Source organism: Scomber scombrus, chromosome 1, assembly GCF_963691925.1.
Source record: "Scomber scombrus chromosome 1, fScoSco1.1, whole genome shotgun sequence".
NCBI lineage: Eukaryota > Metazoa > Chordata > Actinopteri > Scombriformes > Scombridae > Scomber > Scomber scombrus.
In genome coordinates this window covers 8,440,035-8,463,369 of record NC_084970.1, presented here as the reverse complement: position 1 = coordinate 8,463,369, position 23,335 = coordinate 8,440,035, and the positions used below count along the sequence as shown (strand labels likewise).

At 40.9% G+C, this 23,335-nt stretch overlaps 1 protein-coding gene across 1 annotated transcript in view; it reads left to right on the top strand.

The window, feature by feature from the left end:
• The window catches only part of LOC133981105 (A-kinase anchor protein 13), a 106,421-nt gene that overhangs the window by 28,510 nt on the left and 54,576 nt on the right, over window positions 1-23,335 (top strand). The window contains 6 exon segments of the mRNA XM_062419993.1: window positions 955-1,118; window positions 1,663-1,834; window positions 6,617-6,800; window positions 8,480-8,675; window positions 8,939-11,096; window positions 13,356-13,441. Coding sequence (XP_062275977.1) covers window positions 955-1,118; window positions 1,663-1,834; window positions 6,617-6,800; window positions 8,480-8,675; window positions 8,939-11,096; window positions 13,356-13,441 — 2,960 coding nt within the window.

The window sequence follows — 23,335 nt, the reverse complement described above, 5'->3', positions numbered from 1 at the left end:
TTCCAATGTTATTTTTCCACTGTGTGATAAAAGTAGCAGTCACAAAACATACTTAACAGCACAATTAGATAACTTAATGGACCACATGATGAGGGTACTTTTTCAAAAGTAGAAGTGAAATACAAGCTCAGCCATTTTCCCCTCAGCTGGGTAAATTGCGTTAATGAGCTTTAGGCTTCCTTATATCAGACATTTTGACATGTCATTTTAAGAAAAGCACAGGTGTTTCTAAGAACATTAAGGATGGCTCTCTTCTAGTCAGCTGTACCAGTAAGCTATGACAGTGTGACAGTGAGCCAGCCTGCACGGTACCAGGACCCTGAAATTGAAGCAGCTAAATGGCTTTCAGCCATCATTCATTATTAGTCATTTAATTATTTACACCTGTGCTTATCCTACTGTGCCATGCCAAAATGTCCTCAGTGAAAAAAAAAGATTTGCAAATTTGATTTGAGTCTTTTCTGCCTATTTTTTGCCTCCTAATGACTATTTTATTTACAGGTAAAAACAAATGCGTGTGTAATTACTGTGCTTCTTTAATTTATTATCGATTTTTTCCATTATTGTTGCAATACTTGCTCTGATTCACTGTGGTGGTTGCTAAAGGCTAAAGTCACCTTGCTAGCAGCAACAAGTTAACAAAGCTCATACAGTACAACACTAGGAGATAACAAAGTGTTAATGCAAAATATGCACTTAATATTATAAAAATACAATTTCAAAACACATGGTGGATTTATTTATGCACTATTCACATAAAGGCTAATAATATGGAGTGTAAACTCACTAAAAACAAAGTAAAATGTTAATGTGGGAATCATCACTATAACAAGCCCTGTTTTCACTGTTTGTCAAAGTAATAAATGACTCCCTCTCCTTTCCTTTCTCTTTCCGTTCTCCTCCCTCTCTTTCTTCCTATCTCCATGTCTCCTTCCTCCCTGTATCATTACGTAGCCCATGACTGTTGTGAGGCGGTGCTGGTCACCCTGTGTGCAGTCTGCCGAGGTGTGTCCGAGGACCCTGAGGACCTACAGCCCTGCCTGGGTCGCCTGGCTCCGTTGGCCGAGCATCGATTCACCTTTGTCCAGGATTTGGCTTTTGACATGGCCCAGTTCCTGGTGAGCGACATGACAAGTCATTTCCAGTTCTGAATCCGTCGTAGAAAAAAAGTCACAGAACAAGGAAATAAGAGGTTACCATTGGTTACAAGTGATGAAGCGATGTGGGGAGAGTGACAGTAAAACAAGAGATTTGCAATATTATTGTTTCTTCCCTGACAAGGACTGATGTCTCACATTCCTCGGTATTCAATTAATAAAGTCTTTGCAGCTCAGTGTATCATCATAGAAATGTAATATTGAATTTGCTTCACCAGTCAAAATAATGTAACTGTCTTGAGCACTTAACTTAAAACCTCTAATGGAACATGTTCCACTTTTTAATCTGAATATGATTTGTTTTTGTGAACTAAGTACAGCCTCAAATCGAGCTTAGCGCTGAAAGACGCCTGTGGATATGTCTTCCTACATTTGCATCTTACATTTTAGGCATTTGGTTAATGCTCTTATGCTGAGCGTCTTAAAATGAGTGCTTCCAGTAGTACTAAGCCTCGGTTCCTCCTCTCTAAAACTTGACTCATCGTTGTAATCGCCCTCCACACAGGTGAGCACAGCGGGCCGGGCTGACGGCCTCGACGGGGCGCTGCTGCTGGATGAGTGTCAGATTCCCCTGCTGGAGTGTGAACGTCTGGATGAGAGCTTGGCACTGGCCCTCCACCACCTCGTACTGCCTGCAGGATGGAGCTTGTTGGGGAACAAACCTGCCAACAATACTGGTGAGACTGGAGGGCTGTGGCTGTCTGCAACATGTAATTTCTACACACAATAAAGTATCCAAGAGTCAGACAGCAAGTCTCTCCACTGATGCAGAAACATACCAGCAAATTATAGTTTTACAGCACATAATGACACACACACAACACAACATCTCTGTTTGTCTGTTTGTTTATGCGTCACATGCAATATTTTACACAGCGTTGACCAGAGATGAAGAACATTCATCAATCGCAGAATCATGTAGCAGCATTTTCTAAACGGTGCTGCTTGGCCCCAAATGAACGCTACAATTACCGGTCGAAACAATTGTGACACTGTTACTGTTTGTGCAGAGGAGTGCGTGTGTGTGCTCACTGTGTGCTATGTGAATATGTGTGTGTGTGTGTGTTTTAGTGTCTAGTGCTTATTAGTGGAAGTCTTTTGGTAGACTTTATTCCATCCTAGGAAAAGGACTAATTTGGTCAACATAGTCTGATCCAAACAACCGTAATACTTAGAATTACTTAATACTTAGAACACTTTAGAATATTGTACATAGCTTTAAGCTAAAGTTATGTCATGAATTGTACACATAAAGTCTTTTTACACACATAAGACATAACAACTTCAGCTATGATTATTATTTAAAACTCTTAAATGATAAATTGTGCGTTTTATTAACTTTTATTATTATTCACATTGTTGTATCAAGCCAAAAGGTGTCAAACTGAAATTTCATGGGCTTTATGGTTTATACTGGGTTATGGCGTAGCTATGGAGCCTACACATGTTGGAGCAGCTCCTAAAATATGTAAATGCACATCAGGCAACAGCAACTACAGAGACAACATATCTATATAAGGACCACAGGAACTATACATTTCTGACATTGGTGGAGATTGTTTAGAGGGAAGACAACATTAGACTAGCTGAAAAAAGGCTCCGTTATCACCTCCTTTCAAATAACACATATTTAGCAAAGCCATTTCCTCTGCTTTCTGAATGTTCTCTTTACTGTCATAACTGTTGTCAGGAAAGAACATAGCAATTGCACAGCGGTAGCCTCCTATTGATTGAAGTTACCTGAATGTAACATTGGTTATATAAAATACATGTGACTATCCTACAGCCATTCTATATCACAAAGTGAGTGAAAAAATGTAAACACAATGATTATAGGAAATTACAATTAAAGCACAATACAGCCTGATCACAGAATACACCCGTCCAGTATTGTGGCTATGCTGTCAGTGTGTGAATATCTGATGCTCAACTAAAAATAAAGACTTTGCTTTAGGTGGCAGAGCAGTCAACAAATTAACTTTTAACTTACTATTAGAGAAACATTAGCAAATTAGCAAATATTGGCAATTCATTGTACTTGTGAATGTGCAACCAGCATATCATCAGTGATACATTTACTTTAATCCTCTATTGAGCTCTGCTTGACATTTGACACAGTGGAAACAATGGTGGCCATACACAATCCTCTTTTTTCTTACATGTGTAGGCTGATGTCAGAGTTGTGAATATCTCTCTATATGGATTAAGGTCTGATTTTGGTACTACTATGAACCGAACCCATATGAGTATCTCTGTACAGCAGAGCAGCCAGACAGCAGATTGGGCTGAGAGAAATAGCTCCGTCAGTACAAACAAACATACATTTTTATTAAAATGAAAGTGCCAATTTTCTCCAGCCATTGACTCTGATAGCTTTAATCAGTTAAAGGAAGCCAAACGAGCTGATGTGAGTGATAAACTCTGCAAGGTAATTGCTTTCTGTGAAGCAGAATAAACAAGACTTTCGGGAGCAGTTAGAGTGCTGCCTCTGCCTCAGGCTATTGTTAAGATAATAGCTTATGGTTTAACTTGGACTTGGATATCAGACCAAACCAGCAGAACCTGCAGGATTTCCAACATAACTGACAAAAAATTAGCTCAGTAGACTCAGTAAGTGTATAGTGGAGACTGACATGCACACACACCTTTAAATATTTATTCCTTATTAATTTTGCAGCCCGTAAAGACAATTCATCAAATCATATTTTCAGTAATGATTAGATAAGATCCACTTGTAACTGCTGTGAAAAATGTCCTGCCTTTTTAGAAATGGACACACACACACACACACACACACACACACACACACACACACACACACACACACACACACACACACACACACACACACACACACACACACACACACACGGCCTCCTTTACATTGAAGTCAGTTGTCATGTTGTTGATGTGGAAGGCGGCTTCATGCTGCGATGAGTGATGTGTGCTCTAATAGGCTGTGCTTCACAATATGTCACCGCTTCAATAGAAGACGCTGGGCTGCAGTGAACTGCAGGGAGGGAAAGAAGAGTGCAGCTCTCCTCTCCATTATATCAGATGTGTCAGATAATGGATAGCAGCAGACTATAGGTGGAGGTGACGGTGGTTTATCTCAGTCATCCTTCACGCTGTGGATGCGCAGCAGTCACTGATCTCACTGTAGCAAGTCATTTATTGTTCTCAGTGAAATTCACTTCACCTGCAAGACCTCTGCTTGTCATTAGATGTGGTGACCAACGCTCCACTAATTCACCAGTGTGGAGCGGAGTCACTGTCAAATCATCAATAGCCTATGATTTGTCAATCGATACCATTTAATTAAATGACAGAGAGATCAGATACAAGGGGCAAACTGTGCTGAACTCAATTGACCTTTTCTTATTTGCAGCATAGAAAGTTCATAGCTTTTAAGCCTGACATTCTTTATTATATGTGTATAATATCTTTAAGACATTTTATCAGGACAATAATGAGGTTGTTTTAAGGATACATGTAGTTATTTTACCTTAATCTCTACTGTGCTAAGCCAGTACTGAGACAACTGTTAGATATTTTTAAGCAAAACTTCCTAACATTTGTAGGTCTAAGCTTCTTCTCTTATATTATTGCAAACTGTATACTTTGGTTTTTTTTTGGACTGTTAGAAGCCATTTGAAGATGTTACCAGGTGCTCTGGAAACTTGGGATCAGCATTTTCTTATATTTGTCTGCCATTAGATAAACAAAGTGAATATTTAATTCAATTGCCAGATTAATTGATGAATTAAAATAATCATTAGTTGTAGCCTGAGATTTGTTCTATTTATGCAAATTTACTGGACTCGACAAGAAGTGAGAAAAACATTTGACCATTGCACAGCTAGCAATGCTAACCATAGCCAAGAAGCATTAGAGTTGTTCTAGTAGCGTACTATTGAGCTACTTCATCTCTGTGACTTCTGTCCTGCAGCAGATAAATGTAACAGCATGTACTGTATATTCCAGTTGTCCATCCCAGATGCCATAAGAGGATGAATCGATCATATTCGATTTGCCAGCCAGTTTTAAGGAACCACCTCTAACCATCTAACTTAGCAGTTAAGCATTTCCTGCTGCTGTTTGGCACCTCACATTCCAGTCTGGCCAGCTCGGCCAAGTGGAGCATTAAATTTGACCAATTAGCTTGAGGTTCGTCAGGCAGGCTGGCTCGCGGTAAATGGAGTGAAACCTCTCATCAGCAGACACAACCAGCTTTGTAAACGCTGCCTAATGATTATCATGGTGCTGATAAGCTGAAAATAAAATGTGTTTTCCCTTTTACAGATGAAGTTTTGATCTAGTTTTTAACACTTTAAGAAAAAAAAACTTTTTTTTGGTACCATTGAGTCCTGCACAAAGCATATGTATAATTAAAAAATAACTTTTGAAGAAATCATAGAGAGGTCAGATAAGAACAGCTCATCTCATCTCATCACATAAACATACATGTTCCATATTTGTGCAAATGAAACACAAGTAGAAAACTACAGAAATATTTTAATATTCTTCCCCAGTGAACACGCACGCACACACACACACAGATTTAATTACACTGATTCGACTTGAGATGAAAAGCTCTCTTAACTGACTAACAGTCACTCAGCCCTGCTTTCCCTCTGCAGGAAGCTGCACTGACAACCTGTTGCCTTGGCAGAAAGATGGAGGACTCTGTGTGTGTGTGTGTCTATGAATCTCCATTATTGTCTTTGTAATGTGTGAAGGGGAGGGTTGCGTGTTTAATGGTGTCATTTGGAGTTCGACTGATATATGGGGCCGATAATGGGCTTAAATTAAAAATGCGGTCTGGTGCACTTAGTGTTGCTCACCTCTGGAAATGAAATGATGTAGTTTGTTTTCATTACATGCATCATTATTATTGTTGTAGCTGCTATAATAGTTTTATTACCGCATTTTGTTTCGGACACTTTTACACACTGATGGCAACACAGGGATGTATTTTTCATTTTCACTGTTTTAAAAATGCAGTTAACTGGCACTTTGGCTTTAATAAAATAGCAGTATTGATCTACAAATTCCTCTGTTTGATCCTTTGTTGAAAAGAGACAGAGACAAGCTGTGGTTTTATCAGTCTGTAAATGAGTAAAGGTCTGTTGATAACTGGGTCACTGTAAACCCTGTACTGGTATAATTAGGAGGCACTGCAGTGTTGCCAAGCTGCAACAAGTGATGGTATGTCACCGACCGGGCAACAAATTGGCTGCCTGGAATGCTGCGCTTTCCTGTGCTTCTGTTTTTTTCTTTGTGCGTGTTTGATTGTTTCTGTATTTATTCCTGTATTTCTCACCCTCTTCCTCTTTCCATCTCTCTCTCTCTCTCGCTCTCTCTCTCTCTCTCTCTCTCTCTCTCTCTCTCTCTCTCTCTCTCTCTCTCTCTCTCTCTCTCTCTCTCTCTCTGTGTCTCTCTGTCTCTCTCTCTCTCAGACCTGGATCCTCAGGAGACCCTGCTACATTTTTCAGCACGTCGGGGTCTCTTTCGGGTCACGCACTTCTTGCTGCGGCAGCCTGGAGCGAGAGAAGCCCTGCGACTGGCCAACAGACAAGGCCACACCCCCGCCGCCATTGCAGAACAGCGCGGACACACTCGCCTCCATGAGTTCATCACACAGTAAGATTTTAGACTGATTTTTGAATCACTGAACTGATATTTACTATACCGTACTGTAATAGTAATTGTAGTTCTTTCAACGTCATGTTGAATTCAGCAGCATCAAGAACAGTAAAACATTAGAGAAAATGAAAATATTGAACATTTAAATAATATAAGATCCTGATCCATAGCACAACAGGGCACTGATGTCTTTTATAGGGTTGCATCTTGTTTTCACCTTTCTTGATAAGATTTGTCACATAGCATGCTCAGTTTCAGTTGAAAAGGCTCTCTCTTCACAACAAAGTCCTCCACAGGACCCTCAGATGTCCAAATGGTCTCCGCACTGTTTAACAGCAATATTAGCTTTTAGTTTCACTGAACATTGCCCTCTTCTCTATACAAACAGTCTAATGTCAATATATCAGAGGGCAGATGGCACGAATCCTCTGGGCCCTTTAGGGCAAAGTTGTTTGTCTGTTGTCTTCACGGAACAATAGAAGTATCCAAAGAACATCACCACAAAGCCAGTCTGCTGCCTAGCTTAGCACTTTCAGCTGCAGTCGGATAGTTGTGGGCTGCCATGGGAATCCAGAGAGAAACTATTCCGCAACACAAAAGCCTCGGTTATGTCTTCTCTGTCTACTGACGGGTTGTACTGCCTCTCCAAAAACATCCCACTCAGTGAAAGTCTACTTTAATCCACACACACTGCAGTGTTGTCTCTGCAGATTTAAATGGCAAGGAGAAGGCATGTGTGTTTTGTTTGCAGTTGTCAGGCATTACCTCTAATAATGCCTTCTTTCTGAATGACTAGTGAGGTCAAATTCTTTTCATCCCTTTATAGTAAAACATTAAACTGCAGGGGGAAAAGGGAAATGGACTGAGACGTGGCTTAAAGTGGAAATGGACCCCGTTTATATCTTTTAAGCACTCTACTATCTGCCACAGAACAGTTTTAACTGAACTCAAAATGAAGATGCCACAAGCTGAAAGACAACTACCACTTTGTGAGCTTGCTCGTTGGCAAGTGTGCACTTTACAAGCTGCTTTACAACAGCTCCCTCTTTATATGTTGGCAATTACATTTCCTTCATGAAAAGTGAAGTCACTTGCAGTCTAGCTGGTGACCTCAGCCGCCAGGCCTCGGAGCGAAAGCAATCCACCCATCATTACGCAAACAGATCTGCCTGGCTGGGAGGTGTCTCTACTTTACAGCACTATCTTTATGAACAAAAACACTCCACTCCACTTTTACCTTCAACACATGGAGGAAATGCAGCAGAGGTAGTGATGTTTTCTGAGAAAGCTTATCAGCTAGGAGTGGTCACAAAGTTGAGTATTGCAGGGTGTGTTTTACTGCTAGGGTTACGGACACACACTTTTGGTTGACTGACCACAGTGTCTGGAACTTTTTAACTTTTACTAGCTACTTTATGACTTGACATCATCTCTATAGGTTGCTTGATGACTTGCTAAACAACTATAATAGACTAATATAACAACCACGGCATGTGCCACTCTCAAGAAAACACAAAACAAACCTAATACCAATGAATGTAGATTATCGAAGGAAAGGGAGAGTGTGGATCAGCTGACATCATTGTTAAAACCTTCTCTTGAAAGCAGTTCTGTACTTCGTTAGCCAATCACGCCACGGACCCTTCGAGATGATCTAAGTGTTTATTTCACGGCAGGGTTGAGACGGACACAGAGACGGACATAGGAACTGGGACTGTCCAGTCGGCCTCTACAGACGCCCGGGCAGTTTGCAACCTCCCAACGCTGAACACACACACTCTGACGCTGAGTATCAAACCCGGTCGTGACCCTCCGACCCTTCAGAGGAGTGTTGAGCAGCTGCTGCACCTGATATGTCATCTCCATGCCAAGGTGAGTCATGCCACCCAGCCCTCTAAGTACGCTATCTGTACTCACATTGACTTCATCCAAGAGCTTTGTTGCTGCTGAACATTGTTGGATTGTTTGTCTTTTCACTGCCCTCATTTTTTTAACCTTCAAGCTTGGTTTGTATAACCGGTGGAACACCTTATGCAATCACAGAGTTGCAGATTGATAAGAACTAGAGAGCAGCTCATTTTGTTCCTCTGAGGGGAAAGCTAATGTTTATCCTCCCCCTTTTTTACATTCTGTAGGGAGTTTCTGAACTGGAGCTGCAGTTTGATTCTCTACACACAGCTGCTGAATGTTGTGACGGTGTAGAAACAGAGATAACCTGTCTGGATCGACTACAGCCGACTGCTACAGCATCGGAGTGCCTGGATACAACAACTCAAGGGAGCTGGCAAGAAAACTGCTCAGTGGAAAGCAGCTGTAGTGTTGATTATGGACGTGATGAAACTGGGAATGCAGAAAAAGACCGGAGTTTGTCTGTGAGTACTCCGACGTCAGAAGTACGCCCCCAGGAGCATGGCCTCGGGCCCCCAGAGGATTGGGTGTGTCTCAATTCAAACACTGAGAAAGATTATTGCCAAGCGGAGGAGGAGGGAAGCAAGCAGCCTCTTGTTTCCACCCATATTTTGAGTTTGTCTGACAGCAGTGAAGAAGCACAGAGTGAGGCCAAAGGGGGGAGCCTCACTGTGGGAACCCTACCACCAGGAGACTGTGGTAAACAGACAGAGGAAACTGATAGAGGAGAGGCTGTGATCCGGGAAGGACAGGAGGCCACAGAAAGTGAAGATAGATCTGAGCAGGAAACAGAGGACGGCACAGCAAGGAGGAGAGAGGAGGAGACCGAGTCAGAGTCAACAGATTTAATAACGCCCAGTGGAGACACGATAGTTTCAGACATGGGCCAATCCCCTTCGTCAGAAGCCGCTGGGGTCTCGGACAGCTGCGACTCTGAAGTGAAGGAGTGCTGCCAGGATGGAGAGATTGCAGAAAAAGAGATGAAACACGACCAGGAAGTTTGTGCTGCACTCACTTTAGAGGAGAGAGTTGAGAGTGAAGGGTTAACAGACCCTCTATCAACCCCGGGGGACCCCCCCAACCCATCGCTGATAGACCATGATGATGTAATCGAGGAGTCAGAATCTGCTGTTCCATGTCTCTTGATAGAAGGCCTCCATGAGGGGGAACCTCCGCCAGACACAAACAGCCTGGAACAAAACCAGGAAACAGCTGGTAGGGATTACGCTATAGAGCAGCAGCGGGGCTCAGCTCCAGAAACTGGGAACTGTACTGAAGGAACGATTGGTAAAGAGCTGGATGGTGAAAAAACAGCTGAACCTTCTGGATACAATGTAGAAAGTTTTTCTATGGACGAACCTGACAAAACTGAAGAAACATCTGCAATAAATACAGAGGATTTTCGGACTGCTGGTAACTCTGTGGAAGATACACAGACAGATTCAGCAGACTGCGATCCACCACCTGAAACGATGCCTAGCTCCAGTGACAGACACGCTGACCTCGATTCTGGGATGACCCACAGCCTCTCCAGTGATGATGATGGCAGTTTCCGATCAGTTGGAAGCTCCACAACAGACATATTCCACCCGACTCAGGAAAATGCCACCGTTGAGGAGCAGGACTTGATTCAAACTGAGATAGCTGAACTGGCCTCTTCAGAATTCAATATGGAGCAACCAAATGACTCAAAACCTGGTGAAAGCAGTGGATATTCACTAACCATGGATACTGTGGAGCCTGGTAGTGTCAGTGCTTTGACAGTGACAGACTGCAGCCAGCCTGGCACTGAGCCTGAAGCACAACTGTCACCCAGCCTGCAAACAATGGAGGCTTTGAATCCTGAGGGGACAGAAGAAAAACTTGCCCCAGAGCTTCCCGAAAAGGATCTGTCATTAGGTTCAGCACTGTCAGAGAATGGAGAAGTTCCAACATTGAAGGTTGTTCAAAGTGAAACTGGAGAGGCCAATGACTCTGACCCAAATGCAGAGATTGAGCATTCTGCATCAGAGGTCACCAACAGAGTCTTATGTGAATCCAGTCCATCTGCTACAGAGGAGGGTGGAGTGATTGGTCTAGCTGAAGGAGAGGCTGAGCCCACAGAGACAGATGATACATCTGTGGTGGCCTCAGCAGAGGAGAGTGGTAATGTGCAATTTGCTCTACAGCAACACAAACAAGATACTGCAGAGATGACAGCCGATGAAAGGACACCTGACGAGGGATTAAGGCACTCTGTAGATGTCAGATCTGTGGGAGCGGAATCACTTCTTCTGAACAATGAAGCATCAAGTGAGCCACATGTTGAGAGTGAGATGACAGAAAATCCAAAGACTCTCGACGCAGTGGATGGAGCCTCAGAGGGCCATGGCAGGCCAATCCAAGGTGGGCAAACACTGATTTATTTCAGTCCCAGCTCAGGTTTATCCTAGTTTCACACACATACATAAATCACAAGGCAATATGTTTGTCAAAGTCTTATTTCTAAACAAATATGCTAAATCAGATTCAGTCTTCCACTGGTGATTAATGGCAATAGCTCCACAAAGTTAAATGTAATATAGCTCACTGTAATTGTGCTCACAATTGACATCCTGTTGTGATATATTGCTACTGCAAAGATGTGCTTTGCTTAGTCATAATGCTTTTTTGGTTTCCAATTGTCGTTTTAATAGGGTCTTACCATTTATCAATTATGTAGGTTTTTATTTTTTTAAATTTAAAGGAGTTATCTGAAAATGTGACATAAGCACAATAATGTGCCCCCATCACTTCATAGTGGGACACTGGGAAGCATTGTGCCATTTTATGTAACAGGAAATACTGAGCTGGTTTATATCTTTGATACCTAAGGCCATGTGTAGTCTCCCAGCACTCCCCTTTATATCCATATGTTCTGTGTTAGTTTCTCTGTCTCGTGCAAACATGCACGCTCTGGCTGCAGCATATGTCAGCAGGCAGAGTCACATTACCAGAGCATGTGACCAAGTGTTAGACGCACAGCTACAAGGCTGGGTTCTCTAAAACAAACATACTCAGGCCAGCTGATGTGAGTGAGGAGCAGGAAGTGAGCCCTGCAGTGCCTCAGTTCTCTATGTGAACTTCCAGCACTCCTCTGTCGGCAATTTTCACTCATCAGGAATAATTGTACTGGACCCAAGTCCAATAAAAAGAGGTCATGGGGAAGGTTGGGGCTGTGCGTCACACAGAGGGTGGGGTGTCATTATGAATGAGAGGATATATTTACAGTCTGACAGTAAATGGTCTAGCTTCAGGTGACAGCGTGAGGCGATCAGAGACAAGCTTTGGTTTGGAGCTAAAGATGTGATTCCAGTGAGTGCTTAAAAACAAAACATAATTCAATTTTTATAGAGTTATTTCAGAGATTATTCCACTCTCTGATATTTATCAAGTCATATTCACTTACATAAGTTTACCAAGATAGACAGCTTTAATCCATTTCAGATACAGCACCATCACTGTACCATTGGATTTCTGTATTTATCATCAAATTATATTGAATTCATTTACATTCAAATGGTTATCGGGCCTCATTCACTAATACGTATGCAGACATTTGTTTTTGTTCTCGCCACTGTGTGTATGTTAGGGAATCAGAACGATTCTTAATTGACTGGTTTGTTACCACTATCAGTAATTACCATACTACCGCATCCCTATTTCTCTTTATGAGGAAAGCTCTGTTGGAGCGGTGCAGCAGTAAAAAGAGCTGTCACTCATTGCAAATAGGACTGTGATGGTAAAAATGTAAAACAGCTTTACAGCCAGTGAAATGTAAACAATAGTTTCAGAAGTAAAAGCCAGAAAAGGCAGATTTGGCTGGTAAAAATGTCACTGACACAGCTGTTTGGATACATAAACAGCCTGTTGCACAACTACCACACAGTGCATCTGGAACACAATAAAAAGTTGGTAAATGTGTGGAACTGGTCTAAATAAATCTCTACTGCTGCACCAGCATCGTCTTTCAAAGTACTCCTCCCTGTTCAACTACTGACCTGTCAGGCTGTGAAGACATTAAACAGACTGAGCAGATATCACAGCTGAATCTGACGGAGAAATGGAATCGTTGTCACATTCCAATAAGGAAATTCTGATAAACAAGATATTTCAATCATCAATCATTTCATCAATTTCAATCTTTTAAATGTATATTGGGCCCAATCGTTAAATATGTTTCTTACACTGAATAAATATTGACTGTATACATGTGTGTGTATGCACAATCTAATAAGGCAGTTCAATATTGTCCACAGAGTAAGAACAATTTTTGGTAAGAACATTTTAAGGAATCCCGTATTTCGGCTTATAACTTTTGTACACACTGTTTAAGCACAGATTTGTGATTACACATTGTTTGTGATTGAGACCCATTATCATTATACTTCTAGGTTGACTTTCAGGGATGTTTTGCTAGCCAATAAAACCACATAACATGACTGTATAAAACAATGTTGTTATAAAGACAAAGGCTGCAACATCACTGTTGTACACAGTTAACTCCTCAGTGTATCTGCAGTGAAGAAGTCTCAGGTCCCTTTACTCTAAACACTTGTTATTGATTCCTATATTTGGAGGATTTGCCGTCAGACTGATTACATTGTATTGTGTGAATTTCTCCAGAGGAGGATATCATCATGTCAGAAGACTCTGTAATTGCTACAGAGGAGGAAGAAAATGGCCCAGCAGAGGAAACAGGCTTCTCCACGGTAAGCTCAAAGTCTCCTCAGTGGCTGTCAGCTGTTGAGCTCTGCTTTATTGTATACCTGGGTATGATTAACATGACTCTATAATGATTAATGGTATGCTAAAACCTTGGAACACCCTACAGTAAATAACCTTTGGTAGGAAGATGCTGTGAACAAACAGTCGCTAAGTTCAGTTCCTGAGCTAGATCTAGTGTAAAGACATGATCAGTACAGTTCTGTGAGCAGGGGGTTAAAGCCAATCCATCATCCATAATTAGATCCCTAAGTGTATCTGCTTAACCCAATGACATATGTAAAGAGCTCAAGTAAAGAACCGGTTAGTGTATACTTTTATTCTATTCACATTAACAGAAGTCAATGACAGAAACTAAAGTTGAACATAGCATTTTCACAGCAGAAATGTGGATTTATCAAACACAGGTGTAACTAATAACATCACTAATTACTAGAACAGTCATTTTGAATGTTATTAGTTACACCTGTGCTTCTCCTGGTTTGATTGATGTGAAAAAGGCCAGTGAATGTAAGACCAAACAAGGGAATCAATGGGAGTAAAATTTCTTCAGAAAAATTATAATAGTACATAAAGTACAAGATGGCAGTGTTTCCCACAGATTTAGATTTTAAATGTGGTGGTAGCTGAATGGAACACACACACATTTCTCTTTATATCCTTGTGAGGACACTCATTGACCTTTGATCTGTGACCTTACCCTAACCTCAAGCATCATAGCTTCATACCTAAACCCGACCCAGACCCTAAACTGAACCTAGATCCAACTCTAACCTTAACCTCAAAACCCAGTCTCAAAATGCCGGTTTTCAACTGAAAGTGGTTCTCTAAAAGATAGAAAGAGACACACACACACACACACACGCACGCACACACACACACACACACACACACACACACACACACACACACACACACAGTTTAATGCTCAGAATGCTGGAGTTTTTTGCGCACCTTGTTCTTTTTTCCCCCCAATTTATCCCAAATTAATTTTAACGTTACATCCTCATCGGGGTGGCAGGAGGTTCTGCGTGAATAACTCACTTGAAGAGTTGGGTCTCTGAGATTGTGTTAAGAACAGATAAACTAACTTATCAGCGTTACCTTGATTGCATCAGATTAAAAGTGCATGCTGCTACCTTCTTTACCAGAGTGTGTAACATCATGCTAGTAACAGATGGGTCCGTCGTCATGTGTTTGTGAGCGAGAGCAATGCATTCATGTAACACCTTTCTAGTTTTCTGACCACTGAAAGCGTTTGTCACTACATGCCACCATTCACCCATTCACACACACACACACACACACACACACACACACACACACACACACACACACACACACACACACACACACACACACACACACACACACACACACACACACACACACACACACACACACACACACACACACACACACACACCAATGGCAGACGCTGCTATGCAAGGTGACAAGCTGCTCATCAGGAGATCTAATGCTCCTTCACACACACTCGCACTGATGGCACAGCCTCCAGGGGCAGTTTGGGGTTAAGTATGTTGCCTAAAGACACTCAGGCACATGCAGACTGGGGGAGCTGAGGATCAAACTGACAATGTTGTGATCAGTAGAGGATTTACTCTACTTCCTGAGCCACAGCAGCCCCACAGAGACAGCCAGGGTGCAGCGCAGCTCTAAAAATAGAAAACTAATATGTTGTGTGCATTGTTGATATTGTGGCAGGCCGACACTAATAAACAAATGTATAGGAAACCCTCGATGGACAGTGTCTGTTAATATAGCAAGAGAGCCTCCTGTCTTTTGAGTTTTGTAAAATATCTGACACTTTAGACAACATTAAACTTGCACTTTTCAGAGAAATAAGAATCATGTGAAAAGTAAAACATGCAGTTCATGTTCTTGATCATTCTGTTTTAATAAAATTCAACCTGGCTCATTTGTTACTAGTTTTTACAGGATTGCTGCCGGCATATTTTGGTGTATAGAACATTCAGTTTATTCTGTCATGCTGCTTTTCTGTGTGTTAAATAGTTTATTATATAAATGTTTAATGTGCCTAAAGTATGCACAGGCCATCACTGCAGCAGAATAGTGACGTTGTTCAATAGTTTAACTGTGAACATGGAGCATTTGATTACACATTTGACTTCTTTCTTAAAGTTTGGCAGGAATAGCAGGGATTACATAATATTTTCAATAAAATCCTCCATAGATTTTTGGGATGGGACGGCAGAGTTTGCTTTTATTCAACTTGATGTACTAACTAGAGATTTTCACAGTTCAGGACTGGAACATTTTTACTGATTTTTGATTAGTGCTGTAACAAAAACAAGGAATATATTACCTGTGTCCTTGAAGAAGACCTCTAGATTTACTTTATTGTAAAATGCAACAGGATATCCCTCACCCTGCGGGAGACTCTTATGCAGTGCATTTACTCTCTCTCAGCCACTGAGCACAATGGGTGCGATCTTCAGTAGACGGAGCCATTACTCTGAAATGTTGCTGACTGACAGATTCCTCAGCAGCCATAGACTGGAGTGGCTTTGCTTATTCCTGGGCTGCGGTTTAGGTCAGTGGCTTGTTCTGAATGCCAGATGTTTGACTACATGAGGATATACACACATACAGCTTGCAGGATGCTGGGGTCGCCAGCAGGGGGCAATGTTATACCATTGATGGCGTCATTGGAGCTTCTCCTCTTGACCTGAGAGAGAATGTAATAACCTGCCATATGATCTCCTGTAATTTCTATGAACAGGCAACTTGGAGTCAAGCTGGTGTTGAACAAACTACAGTAAGAATGGAGGTGAAGAATGACTGGTTTACAAGAGACGCAGCCTACAAACTTCCCACGATAGTTTCCACAATTTGACCAATTGTAATACATAGTGATGTGAAATGTAGTAATTATAATCAACCATCAACATAATAGTCGTATTAACCTTGTCATAAGTGTAAAATGACATCAAAGAAACCTCAAAACAGTTTAAAAATGGGAAACATAAAATATGAACACATAATGAATTATAAATAATAATGAATAATGAATAAACAACAAAATCTTAATGGCAGCCACAACAACTAGCTGCATGAAGTGACATGTAAGGTTTATGAAGTAATTAAAGTCAAGAATGTCCATGTATTAACAAGATGTAAGCTATTAAGATTGCAGACATTTAGTCCTTCGACAGTACAGAAACTTGTTAGTGAGTCTGCACAGCAACACTGTGACCTATAATGCTCATTGTGCTCTTTAAAGCTTTCAAGCGAGTGCAGTAACAGTTTTTTTTTGTGAGCTGCTTTGAAAAGTGTCAAAGTGCTGAGGAGTGTAAAATACTTAACACAAACATAATATAAAATCAGATCACTCCTAGATTTCTTTTAGGGTGTGGAATTCATTTAAACATATGAATGCAACATTGAGAAAAGTTGTATTAACTTAAAAGGTTACATTTTACCTGTCTTTTCTGAAGTAAAAAGCACATTAATCCAAGGACTAGAAAGGGCAGCACTTAAACATTTATGTCATACAAGATTGTACAATATCCTCCAATGAAAAATGTGTTTTACTTCTTGTTCCTTCAGTTGGATGTTTGAGCTTCACCATGCAGAATGATGTACGTGCAATCTGACACTAAAAGGCTGTTTTCACATTCATCTGCTGGAGGAGGAAAGTTTCTCTGTGCTCACTTAATATCTGAGTTGAAGGCCTGTACTTACAAGTGTGATTTATGAAATCACAACTAGTTTGAATCCAGTCATGGTCCAGTGTGCAGCTTACACAAGCATGATGTGGAAACTCGAAGTCTCCAGTACACTGGCAATGAACTTAACAGAGATGTTAGAGACGTATTGTGTCCGGCAGTTAAACCTTTGAAATAAACAATTATTTCAATGTGATAATTGATTATTTTTGGTGTAAAAACCATATCAAACAGAAATTCTTTTTTAAAACAGAATAATATTTTTACATATATTTTAAACATTTCTGGAGGGTATCTTTTAAATAATTCATGACTTATGTGTCATGTATGTGTAATATAGGTGAAATATGTCACAGTATTATTTTAGTGCTGTGTAGGCTGAACTTGTAGGTATAGTTCACTCTGTACAAAAGTAAAAACCAAAAGCCAATTGAGTTTTTTATTTTTTATTTAACGACTGATGGGTCACAGCGCTGCTCGCTCAATAAGGTCCATCTCATTTATTTTCTCACGTGTTCTACATTTCTCACTTGCACTGCTTAGCACCTTCCAATGAAGATAGGAAACATTTAAATATGGAGGAATCGTAATCCTATACTGGAATACATTAGTGCTGAAAAGAATCTGTCTGCCTGATGCACAGTGATTAATTACTGCATGCGACAATTGATCCTCTGGCTATTGAAGGCAGTACAATGAAGAGACTTTTTGTGAAAGAGTGAGAAAGAAGAGAAAAACATTGTTAAGCCAGTGGTTAAAGCCATGTGATAGAAAACCTTCGTGGTTTCAATATAGATCCATATGTATATGTGTGTGTGCTTGTTTGCTGTTTCCCCTCTTCATCACGTGGAGTGGTATAGAAATACAAGCTGGGAGGTTGTTTGCTTGTTTGAGTTAATGAGTTTATTGATTGTATTGTTTCCCTGAACTATGAGACACCTGGTGTCCTGTGAAGGTTCTCCATGACACGTTGGCAGTTTAGATTAGGGGAGGGGCTTATTTGTTTGTTACTGCTGGTGTCAATGTCTTTGTGCTATTGGCCTAGTAAGGCCAGGACACTGAGGTCAAAGCAGGATTCGTATGTCAGGGACTACCCACAGTCCATAAAGACTACCACATGTTTGCATGGATCCAAATATCATGTTTCTCAGTCACAGCATGCAGACTGGTGTCTTATTTGGGAGGTGTTTGGGACACTGATTTATCATAGATGTTTGTAATTCATCATATTTGTCATGTTTGTATCATTAATATAATAAGCTTTGACAAAAATAGCGACACAACCACAACAACCAAAGCAGGTAACCATTCAAAGTTATGTTCAACTATGTCTGTCACAGATTGATTGATCCCCTACTCTTCCTGTCCACATGTACAAGTGTCCTTGGTGATACCCAATGATCAGCACCTTGCCTGGTAGTTATCTGCCATTGGTGTGTGTGAATGAAATGCAGCCATTTACCATTTTACTCAGTGCATCACTATGAATGTCCTCCAGAAGAGACAGTTTGAGAACATGTGCCTTTATCCACATATTTAAATGACAGCCAGCTTTGCACTATACAAATACAACTATACAGTCTTGATTTCCAACTTGCTTCCTAATATTGACAGTTATGACAATGCAGAAACCTGAGCATCATTAAGAAGAGAGTATTGTGTTCAGCTTTTTTGGAGACCTTACACTTCAATAGATATAGTATCAATCAACATCAGTAATTTGCAATAGGCATGACATATAGTTGTTTCATTTGGTTTTTAGACAAAACCCAACAAGAATTAAGCCAATTCATTTAAAAAACAGCATGTTTGACAAATTAAAGTATTCATATTTAAGAAGAAACTGCAACAAAAGTCAGCACAGCGTTCATTAGTGAGACTCCATTCTTTTATTTTTTATATTTTATATACCCTCCTTTTTTATCATAGAATGGATCCTCCTGGGCATGGATGATCTTTGCTTGCGGGGGAGTTGTGTTGCTCTATCTTCCTCTTTAAAATACTCTGAAGGTGTTCTGTTGGTTTCAGGTTACAGTTTTCACTTTTTTCTTTTTTTAAAAACAGATTTTTGCACTCTTTTTGGGATCATTGTCATGTTAGAAAATTCCTCCTACACTTTTTGCACTCATGAATCCTCATAAAAAACCCATATCAGCACACTCCCACCTCCATGTTTCACAGTGGGTCACTGTGGTAGTCCTGGCCAGGTCTACTCCAAACATGCTGGACTCCATCTGATCCAAACTCATTTATTTTGGTTTCATGTGACCAAAGAATGTGCTGCCAGAACTCATCAGGCTTTTTTTCATGTTCTTTGGCAAAGTTACATCTGGCAGTTTTGTGCCATTTTATGAGCAATGCTTTTTCTTCTTGGATGTCGTCTATAGAGGTGGACTTTCCTTCTGCTACTGGTAGCATGGATCCACCTGTACCTCCTAACCACTGCTGCTACTCTGTCTTGGCTTCTGTTCAGTAGCCTACTGATGATGTCCCATCTTGAGTTTGGAGAATGTACAAGAAGTCTCACAATCTGGTTTCTTACTTGTTCACTGAAGTCCTTACCATGTATTATACACAACCCAGGCAAAAACTACAAGTCACAGGTGTAATCTTTTTGTTCAGTGGTCACAGGTCACTTTTGTTGCATTGAGGTTGTACTTATGTTCAATTTAGTCTATCTAACCTGTTTGTTTTTAATCATACATAAGATTAAAATACTTAACACTCCACCCCAAAAATACGTAAGTATTATAAGATGACACAATGTTTAATTATTTAACATTTTAATGATACTGCACAGAGTTGCACAGAGTTGTGTTCAGTTTTATAATATCAACATTGCACTTTCTTTTCTACCATCACGATATTCATTATGTTCTACATGGCCTAGAAATAACATATCATAGGTGGGCAAAAATCTGTGAGAAACTGGCCAATTCTAGCAGTGACCCTAGTGGAGGAAGATGCAATAAAGAGTAATTTTCTTCTTCTTTCAACATGCTATAACATCATTGGTCTACTTTTTTACCCAACATGGCCACTGGCCCAGTCTAGTGAGGAGGGACATCATCTGAAAATGGCACATTAACATCCAGAAGGTGCTTCAAGAATGTCCACATCCACCAGGGGGTGTAAATCTCAGCAGCATAAAGGCTGATGATTGAATTGCATTAAGTGAAGTAATAATGCCCTACTGTCATCTGTCATACTATAACAATGTAGTGCTTTAGCCGGCTGATTCACTGGAAGAGACAGACAGAGGGAGAGGGAGAGAGAGAGAGACATTCAGCCCCGAGAGGGACAGAGAGGAAAGGCATGAGTTAGGCAGAGAGAGGAGAGAAGTTGAGCGGTGACAGAGGAAAAGAAGAGGGAGGGACGGGAGAAGAGAAGGAGGGAGGGAAGAAGAGAAGGAGGGAGGGAGTAGTGCAGCAGCAGTCTGGTAGAAGGCTACTTCTGTGGCCAGATGTGAAGTTTAGCATACAGCCTCAGCTCTCCTCACAAGTGTTCCTGCTGGATTTGAACCGTCTGCTCAGTAAATCCGCTCTGGATATTTAAGGGAAAATGTACGAACGACACAAGCGGAGGTACAGCCTCTGTGCCAAGGGAGAAAGAGCTGTAGACGTGGTTTTGATAAAGGTAGGCTACCCATCCGCACTTTCAAACAAAGTTGTTTGGTATAATAATACATCTACCGCTGCAGTAATAACAGTCATTAGAGCAGAACCTTTGAAAACACAGTTGTTAAGTGCCTCAAATAGATAAAAAAAATGATGGCAAAAGTGATAAAAGCGAGGTAGGGGATATAAAAGCAGGACCATAAAAAGGAGGTCAAAGATAATTAATGACATTATTACATAAAAGTAAGTCCATTAAAGTGAGTTTCATCAAGTGATTTAGCAGCTTCAGCTCCTCATACAGATTGTTTTAAAGGGTTCGAGGGCTGAGGCCTGATCTCCCCTCTTCTTACAAGCCATCTTGAAAAAGTAAAACATAATCATAACTGTCACAAAGTGCTTCAACATGCTTCGGCGAAACCGGTAGTCATCTGCCAGGGATGTTGTGACGGGTTTTGCTGTGTTGCACCATGGGAGATGATTGCATGGTTGTTGATAGTGGCCCTCCAGACACACAGTGCTGATTATCCCGGGGCGGAGTGTGGTTTCTGGATGTACGCTGCATGGGTTATGCTGTATGCGATACCACGACAGATGCCTGCGCTCAATGCATCTCTGTGGAATAACTTCGCGTGAAACTTAACGAGGCACAGACAGTTTAAGGTCTTGCGGGGGCTATCTGGTCAGGGTAGAGCAGGTAGTTAGTATTGTGTTAGAAAAACTATAAAGCTAAAAACTGATTATAAAGTCCACTGGTGTTTTTAAAATGTCTTTTCATAAAGCAGTGTCGGGACTTTGTTCTCTCTCTAAGGTCCTGTTACTGTACCATAAATGTCAAACTGCTTGAATTTAATGTGATCTTTCTAAATGGATCTTTATAGAACTTGAAAGTTGCGCTATTAAAAGCTCAAATGGCAATTTCACTACACTACATATATAGAAGCCTTTTGGCTTTAAGGCAGCAATTATCCCTGTTGATTGTTGGTTAAAGTGCTCTGGGTTAAACGCAATCATAAGAAGTTCATATTCAATAATGATCAACCTTCTTTAGCCCAGATTCTTAGTATCAAGGTAGCGTTGGTCTTGTTGATAGATGGATCAGATGATAAAGAAACAGTGTCACATCTCATATTTCCTGGTTATTTTCCTAATGTTTTTAAACTTTAGTTCCTCCTATTCACCAATGGTGCAGCATCCTCTCCTTTTTCCCTTGAGAAATGTAGCTAAACATGAGTGAAAGTCATTGAACTATAATAAAAAAAAGTATAGTTCTGGGAGTAGTACAATATGTTTAAAAAATCTAAACTATAAAAGTGACTAAACTCAAAGAATTCAGACTGAAGTATTGGCTAACAATCATTAACCAGACAAGACTACACAGATTTGATTCAAACTTTGCTAATGACTCAAAACTGAGTAATTTCCTATTGCCTGATGACTCTTAACTATGATATAAACAGACTGAAAGCCTGATAGATAGATTAATCGCTATCACTGTGTATCCAGAAGGCAGAGCAGAGGGGGAGGTCTATGAAGTGGATCGCTCTGCTATATATGACACCACTCTTTGGTCCATTGTCACTTTCTAAACTTGTTCTTGATGTCAGCTTCTCTTTTTACCCGCAGGGTGAAATAGCGAGGATGAGAGAGAGAGAGAGAGAGAGAGTGTAAAAGAGAGAAAATGAGAGTGAGAGATATGATGGTGTGGGAAAAAGGCAACGCTGGGCTAACGGTTTTCTCTGACCTCAGATGGAAACAGGCATTTGGCCAAATGATTTCATTCCAACGAACGTTTCACATCCCAGCGTCTCTGCTGGCCCGCAGTCACAAAACACATCATCGCGTCACTTACCAAGTACACTAACTGTGAATAAGCCGTTATACTAACTGACATTTCACTACAATGTATTTGAGCACATGTGTCACTGCAGATAGACCACCCCCTAGAAAACAGGAAAATAACATATCTTCCTTTCCTTTCTGGGGCACTTTTATTGCACATTTCTGTCATCTTGGATCCTTGACCTCTGACCTGTGACCACATTGCTGTCAGTTGCTTATAATGTCAGTGATTCATTACCAGAGAGTGCTAACCCTAAAGGAAGTCACCCTGTGTAGGAGAATCAACGTGGTGGTTAAAAAGACTCTATCCTTGTCTGCTTTCACTTGCTCTCTTTGAAGGGAGGTTAGACAAGATGATTTTATTAAAGGTAGGAGTAGGGTAGCACCAGATAATGGGTGTTAAAATGTGTAACAAACTCAAAACAAATCCAGTTTAGAAGTAATTTCCTGGAAGGTAATTTGTTCGCTCTTATCCTGTTGGTGAGTCAGATTTCGTGCACATTCAAGATGCGACAGAGTATAGCCTTCACACTCCCGGTCTGCCGCCTGCCGCCCTCAGGGATCAAACGTGTATACATACAGTACCTGGCTGGAAACAGTCATTCAGTCAGCCATGGCATCCTTTAGTGCTGCTGAGCCTCTCTGGCTGCCTGCCTGTTTAGAAACAAGGCAGCGGTCCAAGCCCTGCCTGCCCCAGCATACACATAAACACACA